The 23,734-nt window shown below is 40.8% G+C and overlaps 2 protein-coding genes across 2 annotated transcripts in view; one reads left to right on the top strand and one right to left on the bottom strand.

The window, feature by feature from the left end:
• NAT9 (N-acetyltransferase 9) overlaps window positions 1–23,734 on the bottom strand; it is a 223,891-nt gene that overhangs the window by 54,665 nt on the left and 145,492 nt on the right. The window lies entirely within an intron of this gene.
• Window positions 1–23,734, top strand: part of TMEM104 (transmembrane protein 104) — an 88,241-nt gene that overhangs the window by 48,463 nt on the left and 16,044 nt on the right. The window contains 1 exon segment of the mRNA XM_069076484.1: window positions 11,846–11,939. Coding sequence (XP_068932585.1) covers window positions 11,846–11,939 — 94 coding nt within the window.

Raw genomic sequence — 23,734 nt, 5'->3', positions numbered from 1 at the left:
CTGGGAAATAAGGTTGGAATTCTTTAAATTGTTTAATTCTACTTTAGGATTTTATGTCCAATTAACTTTTAATTTGGGGAAGGAATTAATTTGGGTTATTCTTTAGCCCTAACTACCTGCCTCCCAACAAGAATGGCTTCAGTAGCCTCGAGCTGAACTTTCTATATTACTACATGAGCTTGAAAGTGGTTTTAGGATCACTTCATGGTGCTAATTCAGAGAGCCCATCAACAGTGTGTTATATTGTGTACCTATTAGACTCAGGCTTGCTTCTCCATATGTACATAAGACTCATATGTATAGTATATCCCAGTATTTTTATAGGAAGAGAGTCAGCATTTGCCCCATTCACCACTCTGAGAAGATGGTGTCACACCAGCTAGAAATAACAGAGAAATCTGAGTTCCAGCCCTGTTACAAGAAGGCTCTGTGTGAATCTGCCTGCCTTTTATGTAAAAACCCCAGGAGCTCACAGGTGGAAAAAGCTGCTGAGGGCTGAGTTCTTGGCTCTTAGGAACCACTTGACTCACTACAGTGTAAAAAAAGAAGGGGAAAAATATGGTTTTGGGGGAAAATAAATAAGACCATGCTTTGAAAACTACCGAAGTAGTGATTTAGCCAGCCTACTGCTTACTGCTCATAGAAGCCTACTGGGCGCAGTGTATGTAGTTCACAAGCTACTGCCTTCAGTTCCTTTCCAGTAAGTTCCCAGCTTTTCCTCTGCCTCAATATTGAAGAAACATTCCATTCCCATCCCCATCTTGCCCATCTCTGCAGTTCTCTGACTGCCTTTTCTGTTCTTTTTCTTACCTCAAGGCCAGTGCTACAAAGGAGCTATCCTTCTTTTAGTTTTCTTTTAAAAAGACCACTAGCTGTCTGCCCTTTTCAGTTCACTAGCTTTCATTGCAGAGGGTAACATGGCAAGGGCACAGAGTGAAACTGAAAACCCTGCTGCCCCTCTCATTCATCCCATATCCATCTGTATAGCAGATGTTCTCTCTCCACTTCCTTCTGTCTCCAGCAAGAAGGGTATATGCCCACTTCTTGCCTTTTCTGCTGCTTTTCTTTTGGGGAGACAATAGAAGGGAGAAAGAAGAGGACCAGTGGTGTTACTGAGTTGTATCTAAAGTTGAGTCTTGATTAGCAATTACAACTTGTCTTTACCTGGAAAGAGAGATGGTCATCAACTCTTGAGAGAACATGAGAGCTTTGGGGAAATTGGTGTTTTACACAACTTATGACAGTGTTTGGGAAATATTCATCAGTTGGCTACAAATGATAAAGAGATTTGTAAAGACCTCTTGTAAACAGCAAGACAACTTGGGATTATGGTGTGGAAACTTCAGTCCATAGGGCTAAGGATACTAGGGGAATTGGGGTATCAGAGGAAAACGCAGTAGGACTGACTCCCTGGGAAATGATGACAGGAAACATAGTTCTGACCATCTCCTGATGTTCCCCAAGTCCTTTTCAGACAAATTTTTTTTCTCATAGGAGAAAAGTATCATCCCCATCTAACTAATGAATGTACAAAAACAGGTATTGTTTGTTTTTTAAAATAATTATTTTTAAAAAACATGCTAGCTTCAAAATCTTTTCTGGGAAATCACAGAATCTGACAGTTAGAAGGGACTTCAGTAACCAGTTAGTCCAATTTGTATTGAAAGGAATCCCTAATAAGTGGTCATCCAGACTCTTCAACTTTTGCCTCTTTGTGAAAATGGTCTTTTCAACACCAGTGTAGCAGATTATTCTAGATGCCATTTCCAATTTAGATTTCCCTATGTATATTCTTCCATCTCTCCCTTTCCAGAGAACCTACCCTTGTAATAAATCATTTTTTTAAATAAAGAGAATAAGAAAAAATTCTAAATCGATTGATACATTAAAAAAAATCTGCTGTCAGATATTGTGTTCCTCACCTGTGGACCCCAATCTCTGCAACAGGAGAATGCTGAGGGGGTGGGTGTCTTCTCATAGCTCTTCTCTGAGGCAAAGTTTGTTCTTGGTAATTTTACAACATTCGTTTTTGCTTTGTAATAGTTGTTCTTTCCATTTACAGTTAGCTGTTGTCAAGCATAGTAGCATACTCTCCACACCTGGTGGGGTGGCCTTTATTGCACCAGAATAAAAACAATAAATGGCAGAATTGACTCCAAAAAGGAATCCAACAAATTAGTAGGATTGGAATCCTTTCACCTTCCCCTCTCTGGGACTAACACTAGTTAGTTTGTATTCTTTCTACTAATGCAACCAAGAAATAATTATTTAGCATATACTGTGCCTGGACTGTGTTAAGAACTGTGAGAAGGGCCCCTCAATGTTTCACTGGGAAATTACTATGGACACATTAAACAAAGATCATCAACTATTAAGCAATGTGGTGAGGATTCAGAAAGGAAAAACCACTAGGGATTAAGGTAGTTGGGGAAAATAGGGAATCCATAGGAATTTCAGCTGGGCCTGAAAGGGAAAGGTCAAATTTAGTGAAGAGGCAGTTCATTCCAGGTTGAGGAAAGCAGCATGGGCAAAGACTATAACTTGGCTCATAGGGGATTGGGAGAATTTCTTAACTAGAAAGAAAGTTAGTTATATGTTGGAGAATAGTGGGAAATAACATTGGGCAGGTTAGTAGATTTAGGATTGAATGTTTCATACTTACTGTAACGTTACAGTTTGGAAGCTCCTCAGTCAAAACTCCTTAACTTGTAGTGTTAAATGTGAATTTCATTCCAGCCATGTAGCAGAACATAGGGACAAAAGAGATGCATCTAAAGGTTATTTTGTTATTGTATTTATATACACACACATATATGTGTATATATTATATATGTGTGTGTATTACATGCCCACACGTTTTTAAAGTAATTGAACAAAAGATATACTGTATCTCTATTCTTAAGCATCTGTGTGTGTGTATAATATATATCCTATATAAAACAGGATTAAGAAAAGAATAATCATGTACATTGAAGCCTTCCATTTGTAAAAACTGATTGACACAAAATTGTATAAGAATGTAGCCACGTGGCAGATAAAGCTCATTATGAATCTTTTTTTTTTTCAAATACTTTATTAATTCTGGTTTACGTCATTTATTTCTGCCAGATTTTGAGTTACAAATTTTCTCCCCGTTTTTTCCCCTACCCACCGCCCCAAAATAGCAGTCCCACAGGATATCCCCTCCTCCATTCTGCTCTCTCCCATATCTTCTCCCATACCTCCTTTGACTTTTCCAGTAGGGCATGGTGGATCTGTATGCCCCAGTGCCTGTGTATCTTATTTCCCAATTACAAGTAAAGTAGTATTAATAATAGTATATATATATTTAAACATTTGATTTTAAAACTTTGAATTCCAGATTCATTCCCTTACTCCCTCATCACCCACCCTTACTGGGAAGATAAGCAATTCAGTATAGGTTGTACATGTGTAGCTATGCAAAACATTACCCTAGTAGATATATTGTAGAAAACTGACTATATTTCCCTCCCTCCTATCCAACCTCCCACTTGTTCTATTCTCTACTTTGATCCTGTCCCTTTTCAAAAGTGGGTGCTTCCAACTTCCCTCCCCCAGCCTGCCCTCCCTTCCATCATCCCCCCTCTCATCCCCTTTCCCCCTACTCTCTTGTAGGGTGACATACCCTATTTAGTGTGTATGTCATTCCCTCCCTGAGCCAAATTCAATGAGAATAAGGTTGACCCATTCCCTTTTGCCTTCCTAGTCTTCCCCTCCATTGTAACCATTTTCCCTTGCCTCTTCTGTATGAGATAGTTTACCCTATTCTGTCTCTCCCCATCTCCTCTCATTATATTCCTCTCTTACCTCTTAATTTCACCTTTTAAGTATCATCCCTTCCTATTAAATTGTATGTATATCTATGTGTACCTGTAAATATATATTTACACACATTCATATATGTATTCATATGCCCATATACCCTCCTATGTAGACATATGTATATTTCTATTCCCTTCAACTATTTTCATACTGAGAAAAGTTTCATCAGTTACAATTATTGTTTTTCCATGAAGGAATGTAAATAGTTCAACTTTGATAAGTTCTTTATGATTTCTTTTCCCTGTTTACCTTCTCATGCTTCTCTTGCTTCTTGTATCTGAATGTCAAATTTTCTATTTAACTCTGGTTTTTTCATCAAGAATACTTGAAAGTCCTCTATTCCAATGAATGGCCATATTTTCCCCCGAAATACAATACTCAGTTTTGCTGGGTAAGTGATTCTTGGTTTTAATCCTATCTCCTTTGCCCTCCGTAATATTATATTCCAAGCCCTTTGATCCCTCAGTGTAGAAACTGCCAGATCCTGTGTTATCCTGATTGTGTTTCCACAATATTCAAATTGTTTCTTTCTGGCTGCTTATAATATTATCTCCTTGATCTGGGAATTTTGGAACCTGGCTATAATATTCCTAGGAGTTTTCTTTTGGGGATTTTTTTCAGGTGATCGGTGGATTCTTTCAACCCCTATTTTGCCCTCTGGTTCTAAAACATCAGGGCAGTTTTCCTTGAGAATTTGTTGGAGGATGATTTCTAGGTTCTTTCTTTGATCATGGCTTTCAGATAGTCCAATAATTTTTTATTTTTTAAAGCAGTCGGGGCTAAGTAACTTGCTCAAGGTTACACAGCCAGTTATTTTTGTGTGGGTGCTGAGTATCTGATGCCAGAACCAATCCCAGGTCTCCCGACGCTGGAGCCGGCACTCTTACTCACTGTGCCACCTGGCTGCCCCTAAGCACTTGGGGTTAAGTAACTTGCTCAAAGTTACATGGCCAGTTATTTTGTGTGGGTTTTAAGTATCTGAGCTCAGAACCAATCCCAGGTCTCCCGACTGTAGGGCCGGCGCTCTTACTGCGCCACCTGGCTGCTCCCTTGTCCAATAATTTTTAAATTATCTCTCCTGGATCTATTTACCAGGTCATTGGTTTTTCCAATGAGATATTTCACATTGCCTTCTATTCTTTCATTTGTTTGAATCTGTTTAACAGCATCTTGATTTCTTATAAAGTCAGTAGCTTCCATTTGCTCCAATCTAATTCTGAAGCTTTTGAGATTTTTTTCCTTCTGGCAAATTTGGCTTTTTAAGACATTCTTCTCCTCATTGTCTTTTTGAGCCTCTTTTGCCATTTTAGTTAGTCTATTTTTTAAGGTGTTATTTTCCTCAGGCTGTTGACTCTCATTTCATAATTTTCTTGCATCATTCTCATTTCTCTTCCCAATTTTTCCTCCACTTTTCTTATTTGCTCCTTAAGGTCCTCTATGGCCTGTAACCAGCTCATATTTTTCTTTGAAGCTTTTGGTGCAGGAATTCTGACTTAATTGTCTTCCTCCTGTTCCATGCTTTGCTCCTTTTTGTCCCCAAAATAGGAGTCTAATGTTGGAATCTTCTGTCTGCTTTGTTTCCTTTGCCTGGTCATGTCGCCCCTCAGTCACTTGACCCCTGGGCTTTTTGCCACAGTAGGACTCTGCCACCAGACAAGGGGAGATTTGTCCCAAACACTGGGGTTTTCTCAGCTGCGAAGGTATTAGTTGGGTGCCCTCTCTGAAGCTTCCACACATTCCGGCAAGCTGGTCGCACACCCCAGGACCTCCACTCTAGACCACAATCCAGATCCACGCAGGTTAAAGCAAGAACAATTACCCCTCAGACTGGTTGCTTGGTTCCCCTACACTCTGCAGGCCAGGAGCTGAAGCTGCCACTTGGCTGCGGTTGCACGGCCTCAGTGCCTCAGTGGCATCTCACCCCAGGGGCAAAGGCTGACCACACTCCCAAAGTCCATACTGCACTGGCCTTTCACTTTGTCCTTAACATTTATGTGTTGATAATTCTGGAAACTGCCACAGCTGCTGGTGATCTGGAGTCCCTCCAGCCGGTGGTTGGTTAGGCCTTCTCTGGGACTAAACCTCTGGCTCACGCAGGGCTGGCCTCCAGAGGGCTGCGCTGGCCGCTTGCTGCCGGCCTGCTGGACTGTCCTCAGCGGGAGGTTAGTTTCTCTGTGTCATTTTGTGGGTTCTGTAGCTCCAAAGTTTGTTCAGAGTCCCCTTTTACATGAATTGGGGGAAGTGGAAGCTGGAGCCCTGCAGAAGTCCTGTTTCTACTCCTCCATCTTGACTCTGCCCCCTCATTATGAATCTTATATGATTTGTATCATCTTGATTTAAGTTTATATTTCACATTCTTCCTTAATAATAACTCACTATTATGTACCACTTTAAGATGCTTTTCTCATGACAGTAAACTATCATTATCTCCATATTGCAGCTGGGGAAACTGAGTCTAGGAATGGTTAAGTGCCTTGTCCAGGGTCACATGGCAAATAAGTGTCAGAAGAACATGTATCAGAGTCAAAAAAGTAACCAAGGTGTCTCCTGACCACAGGTCTAGCTTGCTTTTAACTATTCTACAATGTTTCTTCTGCCCTGAGTGATATGTCATCAGTTTTCCTATTAAGAGGTTATGTTATTAAGTATTATTGCACAAAATGAGGTCTGTTCATACCACTCCTAGGAGGTGAATGGAACTTAATATTAATGATTCATTTCTTGTCTACAATTAATATCCTTTTAAAATGAGTGTTAATCTGGTTACAGTGACTTTTTCCTTTCTATTCCTGGCTTTCGGAGCAAAGGTGTTATCCTGTGAGAAATATCTCAGTGTTCAGCCCTGACTAGCCAATTTAGGACTTTTTTTCTTTCTTTCTCACATCTTTCAAACACAGACTATACCCTTTACTCCTCCTGAAACATAGACCTTCACATCTTAGCAGGTCAGTGAATCATATTTGTCTTAAGAACAGAAGTCTATCTACTGTCCTTAAATTCTGGAATTGGAAGGAATGAGGTCATGCCTCCTTCCTGTCAGCCCCATCTCCTTGCTACTTATATTCAAGTGACCATGGTGCCTATTCTATTATGCATAGTGTCCAGGAAGAATCATGGCCTCAGTTCAGGCCCTACCTTTGCCATACACTGGATGTGTGATCCTGGAGACGTGATAACACCTTAACTCTTCAAGATTAGAAATTGCAGCACCGGTAGAAGAAATTCCTCAACAGGAGCAATTAAATCATATGTACAGTGACCATTACCACTTCTACCCTCACCTCCTCCTCCAAAAAAGAAGAATCTTCTGATGCCACGTAAACATTCTCTCAATTACCCAGTCAAGCAAACATTTTTATTGCTCTTTGGATGTCCATTGATCCAAGAAGGTGGGAGGATCTACAGGCTGCCATATCTATAGGTCAATAGGTATTGATATGTTGATTTCAATATATATCAATATCATATAGGTGGATCCAGCTTATTATTGATGACCAATTTAAGGATTTTATTATACCAGAAATTTTTTTCTTTTCAGTAAATTTGACCTGATAATACCATTTGGGAGATAGGAAATTGTTTTAAGAGCTGGCTGTTCTGTAATGTTGCATGGGCTTGACTAAGAGATCCAAGAGAATAAACTAGCCCTTATTTAAGAAACAAGGGGGGGGGAGTAGTGTATAAGAACAGTTTTGGACATTGCTACTAGAGAGTATGTGTATAATTCATAAATTGCTTTGTCTTAACCTGGACATAAAACTTTTAATTCCATTTAGATGCTGGTGCATCTCTCTCTTGAAGACCCTGCCTCTTCCCAGTACCCAAACCATCTTTACTGTTTTGTGGCAACACTCCTTGCTTTCTCTCGAGTCCTCTTTCTTTTCTCACTTTGAATGACTGCTCCATTACTGCTACTGCATTCCAGTTTGTGCTAATTTTCAAATGACACCTGTTCCTTAATTACCTCCAGCCTTTGTCTGTCTCTGTCGCATCTGATTCATGGTCTCAGTTGCCTCTGATGTATGAGGTAATCAGCTCTTTGAAAGGGGCTGGTGTTTAACAGTTTGTGTGTGTTTGCCACTACAAAGTTGTTGGGTCATGAGTGGTGTACTTCATTTTGTATGCTTAGTTATTTAAAAATTGTTACAAGAACCAGCCCTGTCTAATGACCAGCCTGGAATATTAAATTGCTAGACTGGGTCTTCAAAAAGATCTTGTCACAGATACCTTCCCTATTGTAGAAGGCATCATCATCCCCCTAGTCTGTCAGACTCACAACATAGAAGTCAGTCTGGGCTCCTTACTGTCTCTCACCCTCCCAAGTCCAATTTGTTTCCAGGGCCTGTCGATTTTACCTTTGCAACCTCTCAAATAGGACCCTTTCCCTCCTGGCACACTGCCACCACTCTAGTGCACGCCCTCATCATTTGAAACCTGGACCATTGTAATAGCCTGCTGATGGGTCTGTATACCTAATTCTCTCCCCACTCTGATCCATTCTCCATTCAGCCACCAAAATGATTTTCCTAAAGTACAAGTTGGATAATGACACCCCCTAAACTTCATGGCCTCCTCATTCCAGGATCAAATGCAAAATGCTCTTTTGGCATTCAAAATCCTTCCTAACCTATCCCTGTCAACCCCCACCTTTCCTGCCTTCTTACATCCTGCTCCCCCAACATATACTCTTCCATCCAGTGACACTGGCCGTTTGTTGTTCAGCAGATAAAATACTCCATCTCTCAGGTCCTTCCTGGAAAGTTCTCCCTCCTCATCCCTGACTACTGACCTCTCTGACTTCCTTTAAATCCCAACTAAAATCCTACCTTATACAGGAAGCCTTTTCCAGTCCCTCTTAAAACTAGTGCTGTCCTTTGTTAATTTCCTATTCATCCCATATATAGTTTGTACATATTTGTTTGTTTATTTTGTCCCCACCCAATTAGGTTGTAAGTTCCTTGAGGGCAGGGACTGTCTTAGTATGGTGCTTGACACATAGTAGACACTTAATAAATGTTTATTTGATTGATTGATTGCCAGGCAAGGTGCTAGGCACTGGGGATACAAACACAAAGAATGAACTGATCACTACTCAGCACTCAACTTTTAGAAAGCAAGGGATATCTTCTGTATGTCTGTACCCCTAACATATCACAGTTCCTTACATATAATAGACGTTCAATAAGTGGTTGATGATGAAGAAAGATCTAGTGCAAGTAGTGGAGAGATAATTGTGACCACATAAAAGCCACATCCATCTGCTTGCAACACAATAGTCATATTCACAAAGATAAACTTTCTTCTTGCTCATTTGTCCTGCATTGTGCTGCCATTCTTAACCTCCCCTGCTGCCTAAATCCCCCATACCTTTTGGACTTTTCCTTGTGACCTCATGCTTCCAGGTCTTTCCATATTGCTTCCCATAATGAATACTGACCCAATCTACACCAGAACTACTCCTCTCATTTTCCCTAAATGGCTTCTGAAACAACATTTTCATCTCACTAAGTTGTGCTGTCAGATAACTCCCTGTCCTGTTAAATTTGAGACTCCAGAATACATATGCCACTATTCTCTAGGGATTTCCAGCAGGGCCTATTTGGCCCTGTCCTTGGTCAGCACATCCTTATCCAAATCCTTGGATTTGTGTACCATTCAGTGCTAAGTAGAAGTGCCTTTTAAAAAGGAGAGAGTACAGGGTGTGATGCACAGAAATGGTAACATCTCTGTGTTTACTGTGTAACAGTCCTAATTGTCCTGTTTCAGAATTAATGTTCATCTCTTTACTAAAGCCATTCAGAAGACTTTTTACAGCTCTATCATTCATTGAATTAGTGGCACCAAAATGAGTACCAGATAGCCTTGTCATTTTTCACATGGAGAAACTGAAGGTCAGAAAGGTGAGACTGACCTCCAGTCAAGCAGAGAATTGGGGAACTGAACCAAGAGTCGTTTATAGTGTGCTGTGGTCCTTTGGGAACATTTGTAGCAAGTGACTTTGTATTTATTCATCTTCCCCAAGTCACTTTCCTCTCCCACACTTCAAAAAGAAACTCATCAGTGGAAAGCTTACTGGAAGTGGTAATTTTCCTAAATAATTTAGTGATGGTGCTACATACAGACTTGCTACAGAAATCTTGATGGTGACTCTGCCTGCATGCCTGCATTCTCAGCATCCCACTCTGGAGGCATGGGGAGAGGAGAAGATGACCAAAATTCTAGTTGTCCCCTAGGTTTTTCCCAGAGCTCCCTGACCCCAGTTCCACCCAAATAGTTCGACTTTCCCCTCTCTTGAACAAAATCAGCAAAGATCCTTAGTGCCACAAGTGAATAAGAGCTTTCAGTTTTCCTCTTTCTCCCCATCCCTGGTGACTGCTAAGAGACCTTATCCACCCTGTCTAATTAGAGCCTTTTCCTTGAGCAACACTTTAGTCTTTAATGTCATTCATTCTCACAGCAGTAATGGACTTGGATAAGAGGTCACAGCTTCTTCACACATCCTGCTGTCCCCACACCCCCACTCCCTTCCTCATCCCTCAAGGTGGGGGAAGGTAGTACAGCTCATCCTCCCCATTGTGCCAAGCGCCTGCCTGTCACAGGGGCCATGATAAGCAGCTCTAATGTATTCACTGAGATCACAGGACTGGAGCCTAGCTCCCAGAAGTTTGTCCCTCTCTCTACATTTCAGCTTTAAGGAGCCCAGTCTAGTGCATCTTTGGTGGGTATCATTAGCATTAATGTGAGAAAATGGCACAGTGTAAATGTTAATAAGGTCTGATGCTAAGAGCAGCTTCTGAGTGGCAGATTGGAAATGGAACCATCATCTTAACTCCAACTAAACTTAATTCTTCTCTTGAACCCTGAGCAGCGAATTTGGCATGAAAGTCTTCTCCACACCCTTGAGTCAATAGTTTGCAAAGCTTTTGTGTAAAGAGAGTTCCAGTTTTTCAGAGATCAGTTTCCAAGAGAAATGGATAAAAATTATTTGTAAGTACTTTTTCCAGCTGCTAGAAGAAAAGAGAGAACTAGTTGTTCTAGGTGATCTAGTTCTACACTCTATTCTTCCCGTTCACCACAGATCTTTGCCAGATTTGTTTCCTTTTCTCTTCATCCTGTAACACAGCTGTTATAAGTGGTTTGCCTCAGAGGTCAGTCCTGGCTACTCCAGGTCTCTTCTTCATCTGTTTAAGCCAAAAAATTTACTTGATTAATTATTATCTAATTGATTCTTCATTCTGGGTCACTTCATCACATATTTACTCAGTTTATACTGTATTAATCTGTACTCAGTACATTGTTAGTAAGTGTTCCTAAGTCTGTTCATGTATGCTCTCTCTCTGTGGTCTGTGATCATCTGTGTCTTTTCATTCTTCTTTCCCTGAGATCTAGTACAGAGTTCTACAGACAGGTGACTTAACCATCCTCTTGGTGGCACCCTGGGTTTGCCTAGCAATGCAGTCTCGGAAACTCTTAAGTGAGGGGAAAGTGAATAGTTTTCATTTCTTATTCCATCACTGGCCCTTGAAATTTATCCAAGTCCAGGATAGTTTCACCCCACTTTGCCTAACTAACCCAGATGTAAATTGAATTGGACATTAACCACATTCACAGGATAGTTGGAGGCAGCTGGGTAGTACAGTGGATAGAGTTCTGAGCCTGGAGTCAGGAGGGACCTGAGTTCAAATCCACCCTTAGATAAGTACTAGATGTATGACCTTGGGTAAGTCATTTCACCTCCTTTTTGCTTCAGTTTCTTCATCTGTAAAATGAGGATCATATTAGTACCTCTGTCACAGAGTTGTTGTGAGGATCAGATGAGAATATTTGTAAAAGTGCTTTGCACAGTGCCTGGAACATAATAGCAGGTAGTATATAAACACTAGCTATCATCATCATCATCCTTATTATAATTCCCCACATAAGCATTAAGTTATTTACAGACTGGCATTTTCTCTCTCTCTCTTTTTTTTTTTTTGCCTTTGCTCTGGCTTTTATTCCTCAGGCTGTGTTCACACTACTTCTTGGACCATTCACCTTCTTTGATGTTCAGAAGACCAAGTACCTCCAGATCTTGACATCCCTGATGAGATGGATTGGTAAGTCTGAGAAATATTACAAGTCCATCCCATTTCTTTTGTCCCTTTCTCCCCTACTTCCTATCCTATGCCTTTCTGGGAATTACATCTGTCTGTGATAATCATAATTGACAATGCCTTCTTTCCAAGGAACTTGAGCAGTTAACTCAAGAAAAGTTTTAAGCACCTGTGGGAGAGTGCATCACATATTGTTTCACTTATTTTCTAATTAGCCCTGCAAGGTAAGTAGGAGACAAAGGTATATTTTTTTGTGTCATCATTGTTAGTGATGAGAAACTGAGGACCCAAAAGGATAAATGACTTGGCCAGTGTCACACAGTGATGAGACAGGGCCCTAGATTCCCAGGTCATTCTGGGTCACTTCATCACATATTTACTCAGTTTATACTGTATTAATCTGTATTCCTGCTGAAACGGAATGCTAATTTCTATGTATATGAAGGCTAAATACTTTGCTCTACACCCTTCACAGAGTATTGGGCCAGCTGTAAATCATTCGTTGTCATGTGTGCTGCTTACTGTCCAGTTAGAAACTTCTCAGGGCATTTATTACCCATGAAGAGGCACTGCAGCCATAATTAGATAGGATCAGTCTACTTCCATAGGTACAGTTTGGGAAAATGCACACATAACAATCTTATCACAGATAGTTCAGCCAAATCAGTCTGTCCTAGGCCAAGAAGTTGAAGGTACCATCTTATCCACCTAGACGAATGTGTGAGGATTTGGGATGCTTGCTTCCTTATATCAACAAACCCTCCATTCAGGGGTGAATAGGACATTTGTTTTGGTTGGTTTCAAGTATCTAGAGGAAGAAATGAACCTGTTCCTCCAGCACATTTTAGTAGGAATGAGTAGTTACAGTTCGTTGGTTGGGCAGTGTGGTGGAGATATGTTCCTTTTTTCTTTTTTTTTTTTTTTGGAGGGGGGAAGGCAGGGCAGTTGGGGTTAAGTGACTTTTCCAAGGTCACACAGCTGGTAAGTGTCAAGTGTCTGAGGCCGGATTTGAGCTCAGGTCCTCCTGACTCCAGGGCCAGTGCTCTGTTCACTGTACCACTAGCTGCCCCTAAGATATATTCCTTTTGCACAAGAGGTGACTGGGTTGCTGGAGAAGGGTGTTGTGGAAGAAGGGGAGCCCTGGGTAAGTGAATGGCCAAATACAGGGCTCTGATTTCTAGTAGCTAAATTCTTGTTTGGTGTTTATGGAGAACCTTTTCTGTGGGGCAAGGAAAAACCTCCTCTTCACCATGTGGAATTGGTGGGATGAAAGTTTGATAAGGAAAGTGAGAATATACAAGAATGGAGTATTCCATGGCCCTTAATTGACAGTTCTGGAGAGGCTGGTTGACCAGCACAAAGAGAGTAAAAATAAATTGTCCTTTATTAGGCAGTTAGAGATACCTGACCTGAGCTTTTGATCTTTAAAGACTACCTTGAAGGCATAAGAAAGATCAGTGGATTTGGTAATCATATAAGTGAAAAGGCTTTGCTAATTCCTCCCCTTTCCCCACATATACTACAGGTGGAAAACAACCATTAACTTGGAGGTTTTCATCGGCATATGCGTCACATCTTGGGGAAACTAGGGAGGAAAATAACTGTTGGGGCGATCATAAATGGAAATTAGATCAGATAATAAAAAAGCCTCAGATATACCCTATTACTACTGTCCTTCTCTCCCTCTCACCCTTTACCAGAGAAGTAATTTCCTCTATGGGGAATTCAGAAGATAGGCTTGGAAGCTTTCCAGGTTTCAGGAAAAAAAATTTTCAGTAAGCTAATAAATCATTAGAACAGTGACTATAAGGGTGTGATCTAATGGGACAATTTAGACTTTGTCAATTGCAGAGTTTCTTTGACTAGAAGAACTTACAAATGATTTGCTTTTACAGAGTCAGCTGAATCAATTGTAGGCTCCAGATGGGGATTGCCCTTTGTATTTTTATTTGGATAAAATGGGGAGTTCTGCATACTTGGCCCCATAAAAGATGAATTCTATAAACAGCCATTAATGAAGGACAGCAAAGGAAGGAGTAAAATATGTAAAAGAGATGGGTTTGGGGGTTGGATTTATACACCTTTGCCTCAACCTCCTGCTTCTATGAGCATGAGCAGTCAGTTTTGAGTATCATTAGATTCTATCTTTGGGTCAGACACCTACTAGCATGGTATCAGGCTTTAGACATGAACTCCTCCTTGACAGAACTCCATATGAGCCTGGGCAGATCAATTGTTGAAGAGCTGGACAGCTATAGTAACTGTCAGTGTAAATAAAGCCCACCATACAAATAAGCACTCTGAGGGGTGGCCAGGTAGCACAGCGAGTAAGAGCACCGGCCCCAGTGTTGGGATGACCTGGGGAACGAATCCGGGCTCAGACAGTTAGCACCCACCCAGAAACACCTGGCTGTGTAACCTTGAGCAAGTTACTTAACCCCAATTGCTTTAAAACAAACAAACAAACAAATAAGCACTCTGGGCATGATAGGAGAAGCCACAATGGCCACTGTTATGTTATGTGGACAGAGGTGAGCAGCTCCTATAAGGAGCTTTGGGTGTGACTTTTGAAACACAGGTTAAATACAATGTAAATAGGAGGATTATTGGTGGTCAGCTTGGAGGTGAGGGGAATATTAGAAAATTATGTTGGGACATATATCAGGTCAATAAAGGTCATTCTTCCTTCAAAATTTAAGACATCCCCAAACACCTCTTATCTCTGATCATCAGAGCCACCCAATTCTTTGTGGGTTTAAGGGATTGTTATAATGAATTCCCTGAAGGCAAGGGCTGCAGTTGGCACTGTGACTTTGAAAGTAGAGTGCTGCCAGACAAATAAGGGGCTACAAAATATTAGCAGAGCAGGCTACCCTCAACAACCTCACAAAGGTATCCCAGTTTCTACTGGGGCTTTTGGAGGAAATACCACTGAGGGAAACTATACCCTTACTCAGGAGAAGGTGGTTGGAAGGACCCCCTTTTAGGGCTTCATTATATTGGTTGATCAAGAGGTATTGTGGGTATGGATATTATGAGTCTTGGGAGTCAGTATCTGTACAAAGGCTTATGGTACCTTCTATGCCTTTTATTGTGAGTAGGATGAAATAGATGTAGGATATGAGAAGGATGAAAAGAAACCTTTGGAGGTTACCGTGCCATTCCATATGGTTCTCCCAATAAAATGGGTGGGATATGGGAGACTTCCAGTGTTAAATAGAAATGGCACATCCAAGACTATGCTCACTTGGACCCTCCAGCTTTTAGTGCCTTTCATGACTAGGTTGTGATTTTGCAAAAGGCTTAGACTTTTAGTCCCAGCCCCAGTGCTTTGCCTCTTCCATTAACCCAGTGACCCCCTGCCTACAAGAACCTGAGAGATGTTGTTCAGCTTGGTTTACTTGTTCGTTAGCTTGGTTGTGCCCATTACGAGAGATATTTGTGCAACTAGACTTTGGCAATGGTTAATGCAGTCACTGGAGACACTTTGAGAGGTGGGAGACCTAGCAAGTCCTCCCATTCTGCCAAGCTTCAAGCTTTGTGACTGGCACTTCACTCCAGTGATGTCTTGGCCCCAGAATTTAGGAGGATTTACTATATTAGAGTGAACTACTTTGAACAGACTTAGTTGACCTTCTCTAGCTCTTCCTCATTCCATCCTCCATGCAGAGTGTCTGAACTTCAAAGTTTCTGGCCCCTTCCCTCCTCAGAAGATGCTGTACAACCTAGGGAAGCTATTCTGGTTTCCCTTAATTTTTTCTTTCCCCCAAGACAGTTCATACAGTTCCTTACTAAAAAGATTTTGGAAGACCAAGTAGTGGAACTATTGGGAGATGATTTTTCTTTTTAGTGAACTGAGGGAAGTGAAACTACATTTTTACAGTCTCAGCAAATGAGCTCATTTGGAAAAAGGAGGGTCCTTCGGTTGACTTGATGGTAATTTTGAATCATTAGGCAAAGGTGAAAAGGAATCTTCCTTCAATTCCTGTAAAAGAAAGGAGTGAGTTTCTCCATATAGGCACCAAAATTTGGCACTGTCCCCTTTATGGGACTGAGAGGGAGGGGAAGTTTAACTGGGTGGGTGAGGGAACACCCAAACAGGTGATAGTAGATTCCCAGTATCAGCTTAGGTTCTGGAGAAAGCTAGAGTCAAGAGTCCTCTTACCTCATAACTGACTTGATCAAATGATCCAGACCTGTGATTGCATCAGATATATTGTCAATTATTCTGTGAACCTGATGTTTCTGGTGCTGCTTCTGGCTATCATAATAGTTTTTACCTCAGAAGACATTATGAACTTCCCCTAAAATTACTCTCCATTTTTCAGAAGATTGTTTATATTGTTTTATGTTTTTGTTAAGTTCCTTCAGTTGCTAGGGTTGTTTTAAGGTTATTTTGGTGGTGGAGTGACCCCTAAAAAATTTCTGGGACCTTAACTCCAAGGGAATTAGAATATAGTAGGAATTGTTTATTTTGTGAAGATGTCAAGGGAAGTGCTGTTACCCTAGGAGAAGATAGGGTCTCATCTACAGCCTGATCGTAGCCAGAACCTCTTCCTCTTCCTTTCTCTTTCACCTCCTCTTCCAATTTCCCTTCTGAACTGCTCAGTGAAAGAGAAGGTGGAAGAATGGAAGAGAATTTTGTATCCTTTTATCTTTAAAAGTTGTATTTTTTTTCAGTTGATTAGTAAAGTTGTTTTGTATTGTAGTTTATGATTCGTGAGTATCTCATTTCATTTTAATCCTTGAGTCTGAATCAAAGGGTCTCGTTTAGTCCTGGCTTACAATAGTTAAGATAGGTCTGTTTAGTTACGAGTGGTTGTAAGTTTATGCTTCAGCTTTGGATCACCCAACATCCCAGTCTTTGTGAGCTTCAAGGTAAAGGGTCACAAACAGCCAGAAAAGCAGAGCTTTTTCTGTGTTTGCAACTTTACTGTTGCCCAGTCTCTTTCTCTAGCCCTTTCACTAACTAAGCGTGACTTCTGCACTTTAATTCCAATTACATGTTACAACAATGCAAACAGAACACCTTGATTATAGCCTCATAAAAGACTCATGTTAATTACACTAACAGACTTGGTGCACACCAAAACTATTCAACTAATTTTCAGGCATCCTTTTATCTATAAACTTCTACCTTTCTCACCTGTAGGATTACAGACTAGATTGTAATGAGGCTAATAGAACCTTAGCTTTGGAAGAAACCTCAGAAGTAATTTAGTCCAACCGACCATACTGTGAATGAATCCCATTTATAATTTCCTTGATAGATGGTCATTCAGTCTCTGCTTGAACACTTCCAATTCTGGAGAGCTCACTACATTCTATATCTGTAATTATTAGGAAATTCTTCATTTAATTGAATCAAAATCTACCTCCCTATAACTTCCATTTTTTCTGATCCTACCCTCAGGAATGGCACAGAGTAAGTCTCATCCCTTTTCCATAAGATAGCCTTTCTTATTTGGAAGACAGTTATCATAACCCTACCTAAATCTTTTCTTCTAGAGGCTAAACAACCACAATTCTTTTGACTTTCTCTTATATAACATGATTTCCAATCTTTCATCATCTTGTTCATTCTCCTCTGGATTTACACTGGTTTGCCAAAGTGCCTAGAATTAAACAATGCTCCAGCTGTTGTCAGATCAGTGCAGAGTACAGAACTACTCTTACCTCCCTAATTCTGGACATTAATACTCTTATCTGTCCTACAATCACGTTAACTTTTTGGTAGTCATAATCACATTACTACCTCATATTAGTTATCTGAAACTTTTCCATGTTAATCTTCATCCTGTATTTGTACAGTGGACTTTTTCAAATTAAATGCATGCCTTTACATTTATCACTGGCAAATTTCATCTTGTTAGTTTTGATAAACTAGTTTGTTTTAACAAAATTTCCTTTCTGTTAAAATCTTTTTTAAAACTTGATTCTGACATTCAAATTATTAACTCTTTCTTCTAACTTTACGTCATGTAAATCTGAGATACCCATCCTATCTTGGTATTCTTTGTTCCCCTGAGAAACCGCATCCAATACATATGAATCCTTAGTTCAGTTGGTCTCATCATATGTGTTACTCTGAGAGGTGATGCTCTCATCTTAAATTTCTAAGCAAGTCAACCCCGTTGCTTATTGTGGAAAAACTGTGATCATGTGAATTACTAACACTGTGATTAGCCATCCCCATGAATAGTAGTGTTAATACCAAGTCACCCTGAGTAATAGAGGGGAATGTCTCTATATGTCTCAAGTCAGGGTGGCTTAAAAATACAGGACATCTACTTCTTTTCTTGATCGTCTGTAAACATTGAAGATTTGCAAGCCCTAATGCCCTTCAAAGAAAAAGGGTTATTTTTATCAAGTAGTGGTGCATAAAGATGAAAAATACAAACCCTCATTGGTCCAAATCCTTTTGCCCCAGTTACACTATGCTTGCAGTTCACCCTGGGTCCCTGAGAGCCTGAAACCTGTCTGGCTTATGATTGGTCTGTCCTGCACTTACTCTATTGACAGTGGGGAGGAGGATCATTAAATCTTGGCACAAATGCTGTGTCTTGTTCTTATTTTCTTCCCCTTGTCAGGGAGGACAGAGGCAATGTTAGGAGAGGTGGAGGGGAAATTCATATTTTAACATGATCAAGAGACAACTGCCCCAGATAATAATAGTTAATAGCCTTCACAGTACCTCTGTGACTGTTTAGTGTGATGGATTTTTTTCTGAGTCTCATGAGCAGTACATTTATTAAGGAATAGAAAATTACAGACATGGAAAGAGGGAGCTTATAGTAAGTAGTGATTTTTGGCAATGCAGAATGTGAGACTAAATGGACTTGATTCAGATCTCGAACCCCACCCCCAAAGGGGACTTTGACCTTTTGCCAGAAAGACTTCCCAGGTTCGTGAAGTTTTCTTCTTTTACTGTATTTTAACTATTTTAGTCCAGTTGTTATGGGCATACCTTCCCCATGGACTATACTATCATCCTTTCCAACTTTTAAAACAAAATTAGCTTCTGAGGTGCTATAGAAAGTATTTAGAAGTTGAATCCGGCTGAGCTTTTGTGCAGAACAAGGCTTTTGTCCCTTGAGTAGGAGCCTTTGCTTCTCCCTCTTCTCTTAACTAGGAGCCAGCATCTTGTCAAATAACTAATAGCTTCATAAGTTAGTCCTAGGCCTGTGGATATACAGAGTTGGACCCTGGAATTTGTTTCCTCTCAACTGCAGCCATCTAAAGACCCATCTCTGCTATCAGCTTTCTCCTGGACAAATGTCAGTCATTCCCTTATTGTTTCCACTCTTTCCTTTTTTCTCCCATTCTGAGAGCTGATCCTTTTCCTAGATCTCTAGGCCCCTGCATATTTCTGGAAAAAGATGACAGTGGTGAGGCTTTTGGCAGCAGCAAGACGAAGCAAAGAGCGGCCTAAGAAGGTCATTTGCCCTTTTGTTTTTGGTGTGACATCACTGCTTTTGACATTTGTTTTGACTTCTGTGGGTTTTTTTCCTGATCCAAGTGGTAATCAAATGTCAGTTTTCTCTCCAGTGCCTTGTACTTTTTTCAGGAATGCTGCTATAGGTAATAGTCACAAACAGTCATAAGTCTCAAGAATTCTTACTTCTTTTGTTTGAAAGCCAGACTGTCCCTCCCATCACCTAGGTCCACAACCTCAGAGATAGCCTTAACTCTTTACTCCTCACATCCATTCAGTTGCCAGATCTCATCATTTCTGCTTCTACAATGACTCTTGAATCTGCTTCATTCTCTGCATTCACATGCATCTCACCCTAGTTCAGGCCATCATTCCTTCTTGTCTGAACCATTGTAAATATCTCCTGGTTGTTCTCTCTGCCTCCAGTCTTTTCTTTCCAATCCATCTTCCACACATTTGCCAAAGTAATATTTCTAAAACACAAGTTCCACCATGTCATTCCACTACTCCAAAAGCCCCAACAACTCCAAGATGAGATGCCCTTCACAATCTGGCTGCCCCCTACTTTGGGACATAATCTGATTTGTAACATATTACTGTCCTTCATGTGCTTTGTGTGCCAACCAAACTGGCTTACCTGCTGCTCCTCACACCTGGTTTTATATCTGCCTTCTCCCTGGCCTTGCACAGGTTGCCCTTCCATCCCCAAACCTGGAATGGTCTCCCTCCTTACCTCCACCTCTTTGAATCCCCAGCTTCCTCCAAAGCCCAAGATTCTAAATACCTCTCCACACTCCATTTGGGTTCAAGGGCTGTTCCATTTTTGTCTTTATATTCCCAATGCCAACATAGTACCTGACAGATATTAGGTAAATAACAGATACTTGTTTACTGATTTTTCTCCATGAGGTATCCAGACCTCTCTTGGGGCTTAAAAAATAAACCTCAGTGACACAGAGCCTCTCTGGGCTAAAAGAAGAATTGGTCCCATTAAGTAAACTGTAAAATGCAGCTGAGCCTAAGGGGTCAGTTTCTACCTGGGATTTTTGGTGCTGCTTGGTTATTTTTCATCTTGGATCTGGCAGAAAATTTTCTTCCATATCACTACCCTGAGGTGGCAATGTCAAGTCATCTGAAGAAAGATGGAAGCTTTTCAGACTCTGAAGCAGCCAAACCTGACAGACTAGTTAGCTTCAACAGGTAGAGGACCTCCCCTTCTCTACCTACCCATCTGTTGTCAAGGCTGTCTAGGAGCCAAGGTACTAAAAACTTACCAAGTAATTTCCTCTGGCCTAAGCCCACACCAAGAATGTCTACTTTAACAAATAATGAAAATGAAAACCTAGTTTGTCCCCTTTCTAAGTTCTAATTGGGTTTATTCACCCAAATTGATGTAAAACTACCAGTTTGCCTTTAATGTATCTTAACATTTTTGTCTTTGAAAAGTGACAGTGTCATGTTATACCTTCCACAGTCTTTCCTGTCTTCCTGCTTGGTGGAACACTGTTCTACCCTGGGTCTGACTGGGGCTGCTCCTTTTGTAGCTAGTGGGGTGGGAAGAACTTAGGGGGCAATATGCTGGTTGTCCAGAAAGACAAAGGGGTAAATGAGCACCAAAGGGACGGGAAAGTCATAAATCAATGTGCTGAATTGTAAAGTTTTTTTTGTGTTTAATTAGGAATTTGTTCTGCCATCTGTTGAAATGAGACTGGGGAAGATTCCAGGAGCCCCTGCCCAGAAAGCAGGACTACAGGCTCTCAAGATGCTATATTGCTTGGGAGGGAATTAGTTCTGTTCACTGGCCACAGTTGCTTCTTGCCAGCTGCTGAACTGGAATTCTGAAAGACCAAATATTCTTGCACATTACCAGTTATCCAAAACAAATTACAGTATAAGTAGAGCAAGTAGTAAGTGATGCTAGTTTATTCACCAAATACTTTGTAATGAAGCAAGGTGGTAGACTTGGAATAGTTATCTACAGTTCTGTATTTAAATAAAAGTTAGAACTGCAACTCTTAAATTCATTTATAGGAAGAACATCTCTTCTGTAGGCAGGAAAGGTCCCAGTTATAAGAAGTATGAGTACAGCGTCTAAGATACCTTTTTGTAATCCCCATGTGTCTTTGCAGAAACTCCAGTTCAAGAGATCCATGATTCTGAGAGCTTCAGTCTTTTTCGTGATGGGGGGAGAGAGGTCAGAGAGGTAGCTACATTTGTCTTAGGGAAGAAGTATAGAGCAGTCTTCACCTTTTTAAGTGGAGAGGTGGTACCCAACCAAACCTCAAAGCCTTAGGTCTTCAAGCCTGTTGCCACCATATTCCATTGTCCACCAAACCTCTCCTAGTGATTTTTTAATGAAATGGTTGTAACAAGGAGGAAAATATGCATTCTGTTGTTCTCTCCCTCCATTTTTATTTAGGGACTTCACTGTTAACCCACACTCTTTCCTTTCTACTGATTAAGAGCTTGAGGAAAATGAAAAGTGACTTCCACTAACAAAAAACCTGTAGACCTTGCTTTAGATCTAGAGTTATCTATATCCATCAGTGGGACACTCTTAGGGAACATAGGAGAGAAACTACCATAGGAGGTGACCGATACCAAGCGACAGATGCTTTAGTATGGAAATGTCAAACTTGGGGCCCTAAAATAGAATTGAGAAATGTTTAACAAAATAAGTGAAAATATATAATGCCATGTAGATAATGTTAATTTGTGGTTTTTTAAATCAATATATTCCCAGGATCTGTTTCTATTTGAGTGCAACACTACTTTAGAGTATTACTCATCAATCCAAAAAACCAACTACAGTTATCCCTTCCATCTCATGGGGGTTAAGGGCACAGCCCCCCCTGCCCCCACAGTCTGGAAAATCTGCATAAAATTTTTGGCCCTGCCTTCGTACCAGAGAAGAAGCCTGAATTACTATGGTATTAAAAAATAAAATATTAATATTTTATGCATTTCTGAGTTTCTAAACTTTTTCAGTATTGTCTGCAACTTCCGAAAAATTCCCATTTAATTTCTTATGTCAAGCTATAATATATTAAAATCATAATGGGGGAGGGTGAAACAGCTAGGTGGCACAATGAATAGAGCACTGGCCCAGGAGTCAGGAGAATCTGGGTTCGGATCCGACCTCAGACACTTAACACAAAAAATAGCTGTGTGACCTTGGGCGAGTCACTTAAAACCATTTGCCCTCCGAAAAGAAAAAAATTCATAATGGGGAAAGTCACGATGTGGAAGGGATAACTTGGAATCTGTTATTGTCTAGGACTTCCAATATAGTGTTCAAACTCTCCAGCTTGAAGGGATTGTGACAGAATGACTGCTTAGCTCCAATTTTTGACTCCCCTTTCTGATAAAGACCATTCTGGATAGTGCCTCCCCTCCCTCAGTTCCTCTGGCTGTGGGCCTGTAAGGCTCCCTTCAGTCATTTGTGTACTTTGAGCAAACACTTCTCACATTATTCCTTGTCTCTGTTCCCTTTATAGCGGGTCAGATGCTTTCCTTCCTCACCTTTTATGGACAAGCCTAAGCTTATTTCATAAAGTTTCCTTGCTCTACTTTATCCACTTCAACTGACAGATGCCCCATATTTGTTTTCTAGACTGGGTAGATATTTATCAGTGGAGTTGACTGGTAAAAATAAGGCTGGAAGTCTCCCTGGGAACAATTGAACACAGGGAATTTTTAATACCAGAATCTCTCCTACCCCCACCCCCGAATCAGGTTTTCCTCCCGTGGATTTTTGTCTATTTCCCTTATATTTAAAGATTGGGCTCTCTGGTCTGTGTTCTCAGATAGTCTGTTGGTTCTGAGGAAAACAGGCCAGCACATAAAAAAGGGCTATGTGTCTAGGGCTGCCATTTCACATCTTTGCCATTCTAAGTCCTGCTGTCACCGTTTCCCGATGATTCTTGTCTTTGTCCTCTCGGTCCCCACCTTGGACGCTGATGGTCTTTGGTGTTTCTTAGAAATTCAGGAAAGATCATTACAATGAACAAGCATTTATTAATCACTTCCTGTGTGCTGTGTGGTTGAGGTTACAGACACAAAAGAAAATTCCATTGTCCTGGGAGGATACAACATGTAACGTACACGTGCACACACATATCGTGATGATTTGAGGAAGAACAGAAGCTAATGAGGGGGATGAAGCAAGGCATCCCATGATCTGAGCCTTGCAGGAAGCCAAGGATTCAGGGAGTCCAAGAGGAGGAGCAGGTGCATTCCATGTATGGGGGACAGCTCAGACAAAGGCCTGGAGGGGTGATCTGAAGGCCTAGTTCAAGGGACAGGGGATAGACTATCATGTATGCGAAAATAAATGACGTGAAACAAGTTGAGAAAGACTGGA

This window comes from Petaurus breviceps, unplaced genomic scaffold (assembly GCF_028583685.1).
Source record: "Petaurus breviceps papuanus isolate PSGF00001 unplaced genomic scaffold, PetGlider_PUasm1.0 90925, whole genome shotgun sequence".
NCBI lineage: Eukaryota > Metazoa > Chordata > Mammalia > Diprotodontia > Petauridae > Petaurus > Petaurus breviceps.
This window is presented reverse-complemented; position numbering and strand designations above follow the sequence as displayed.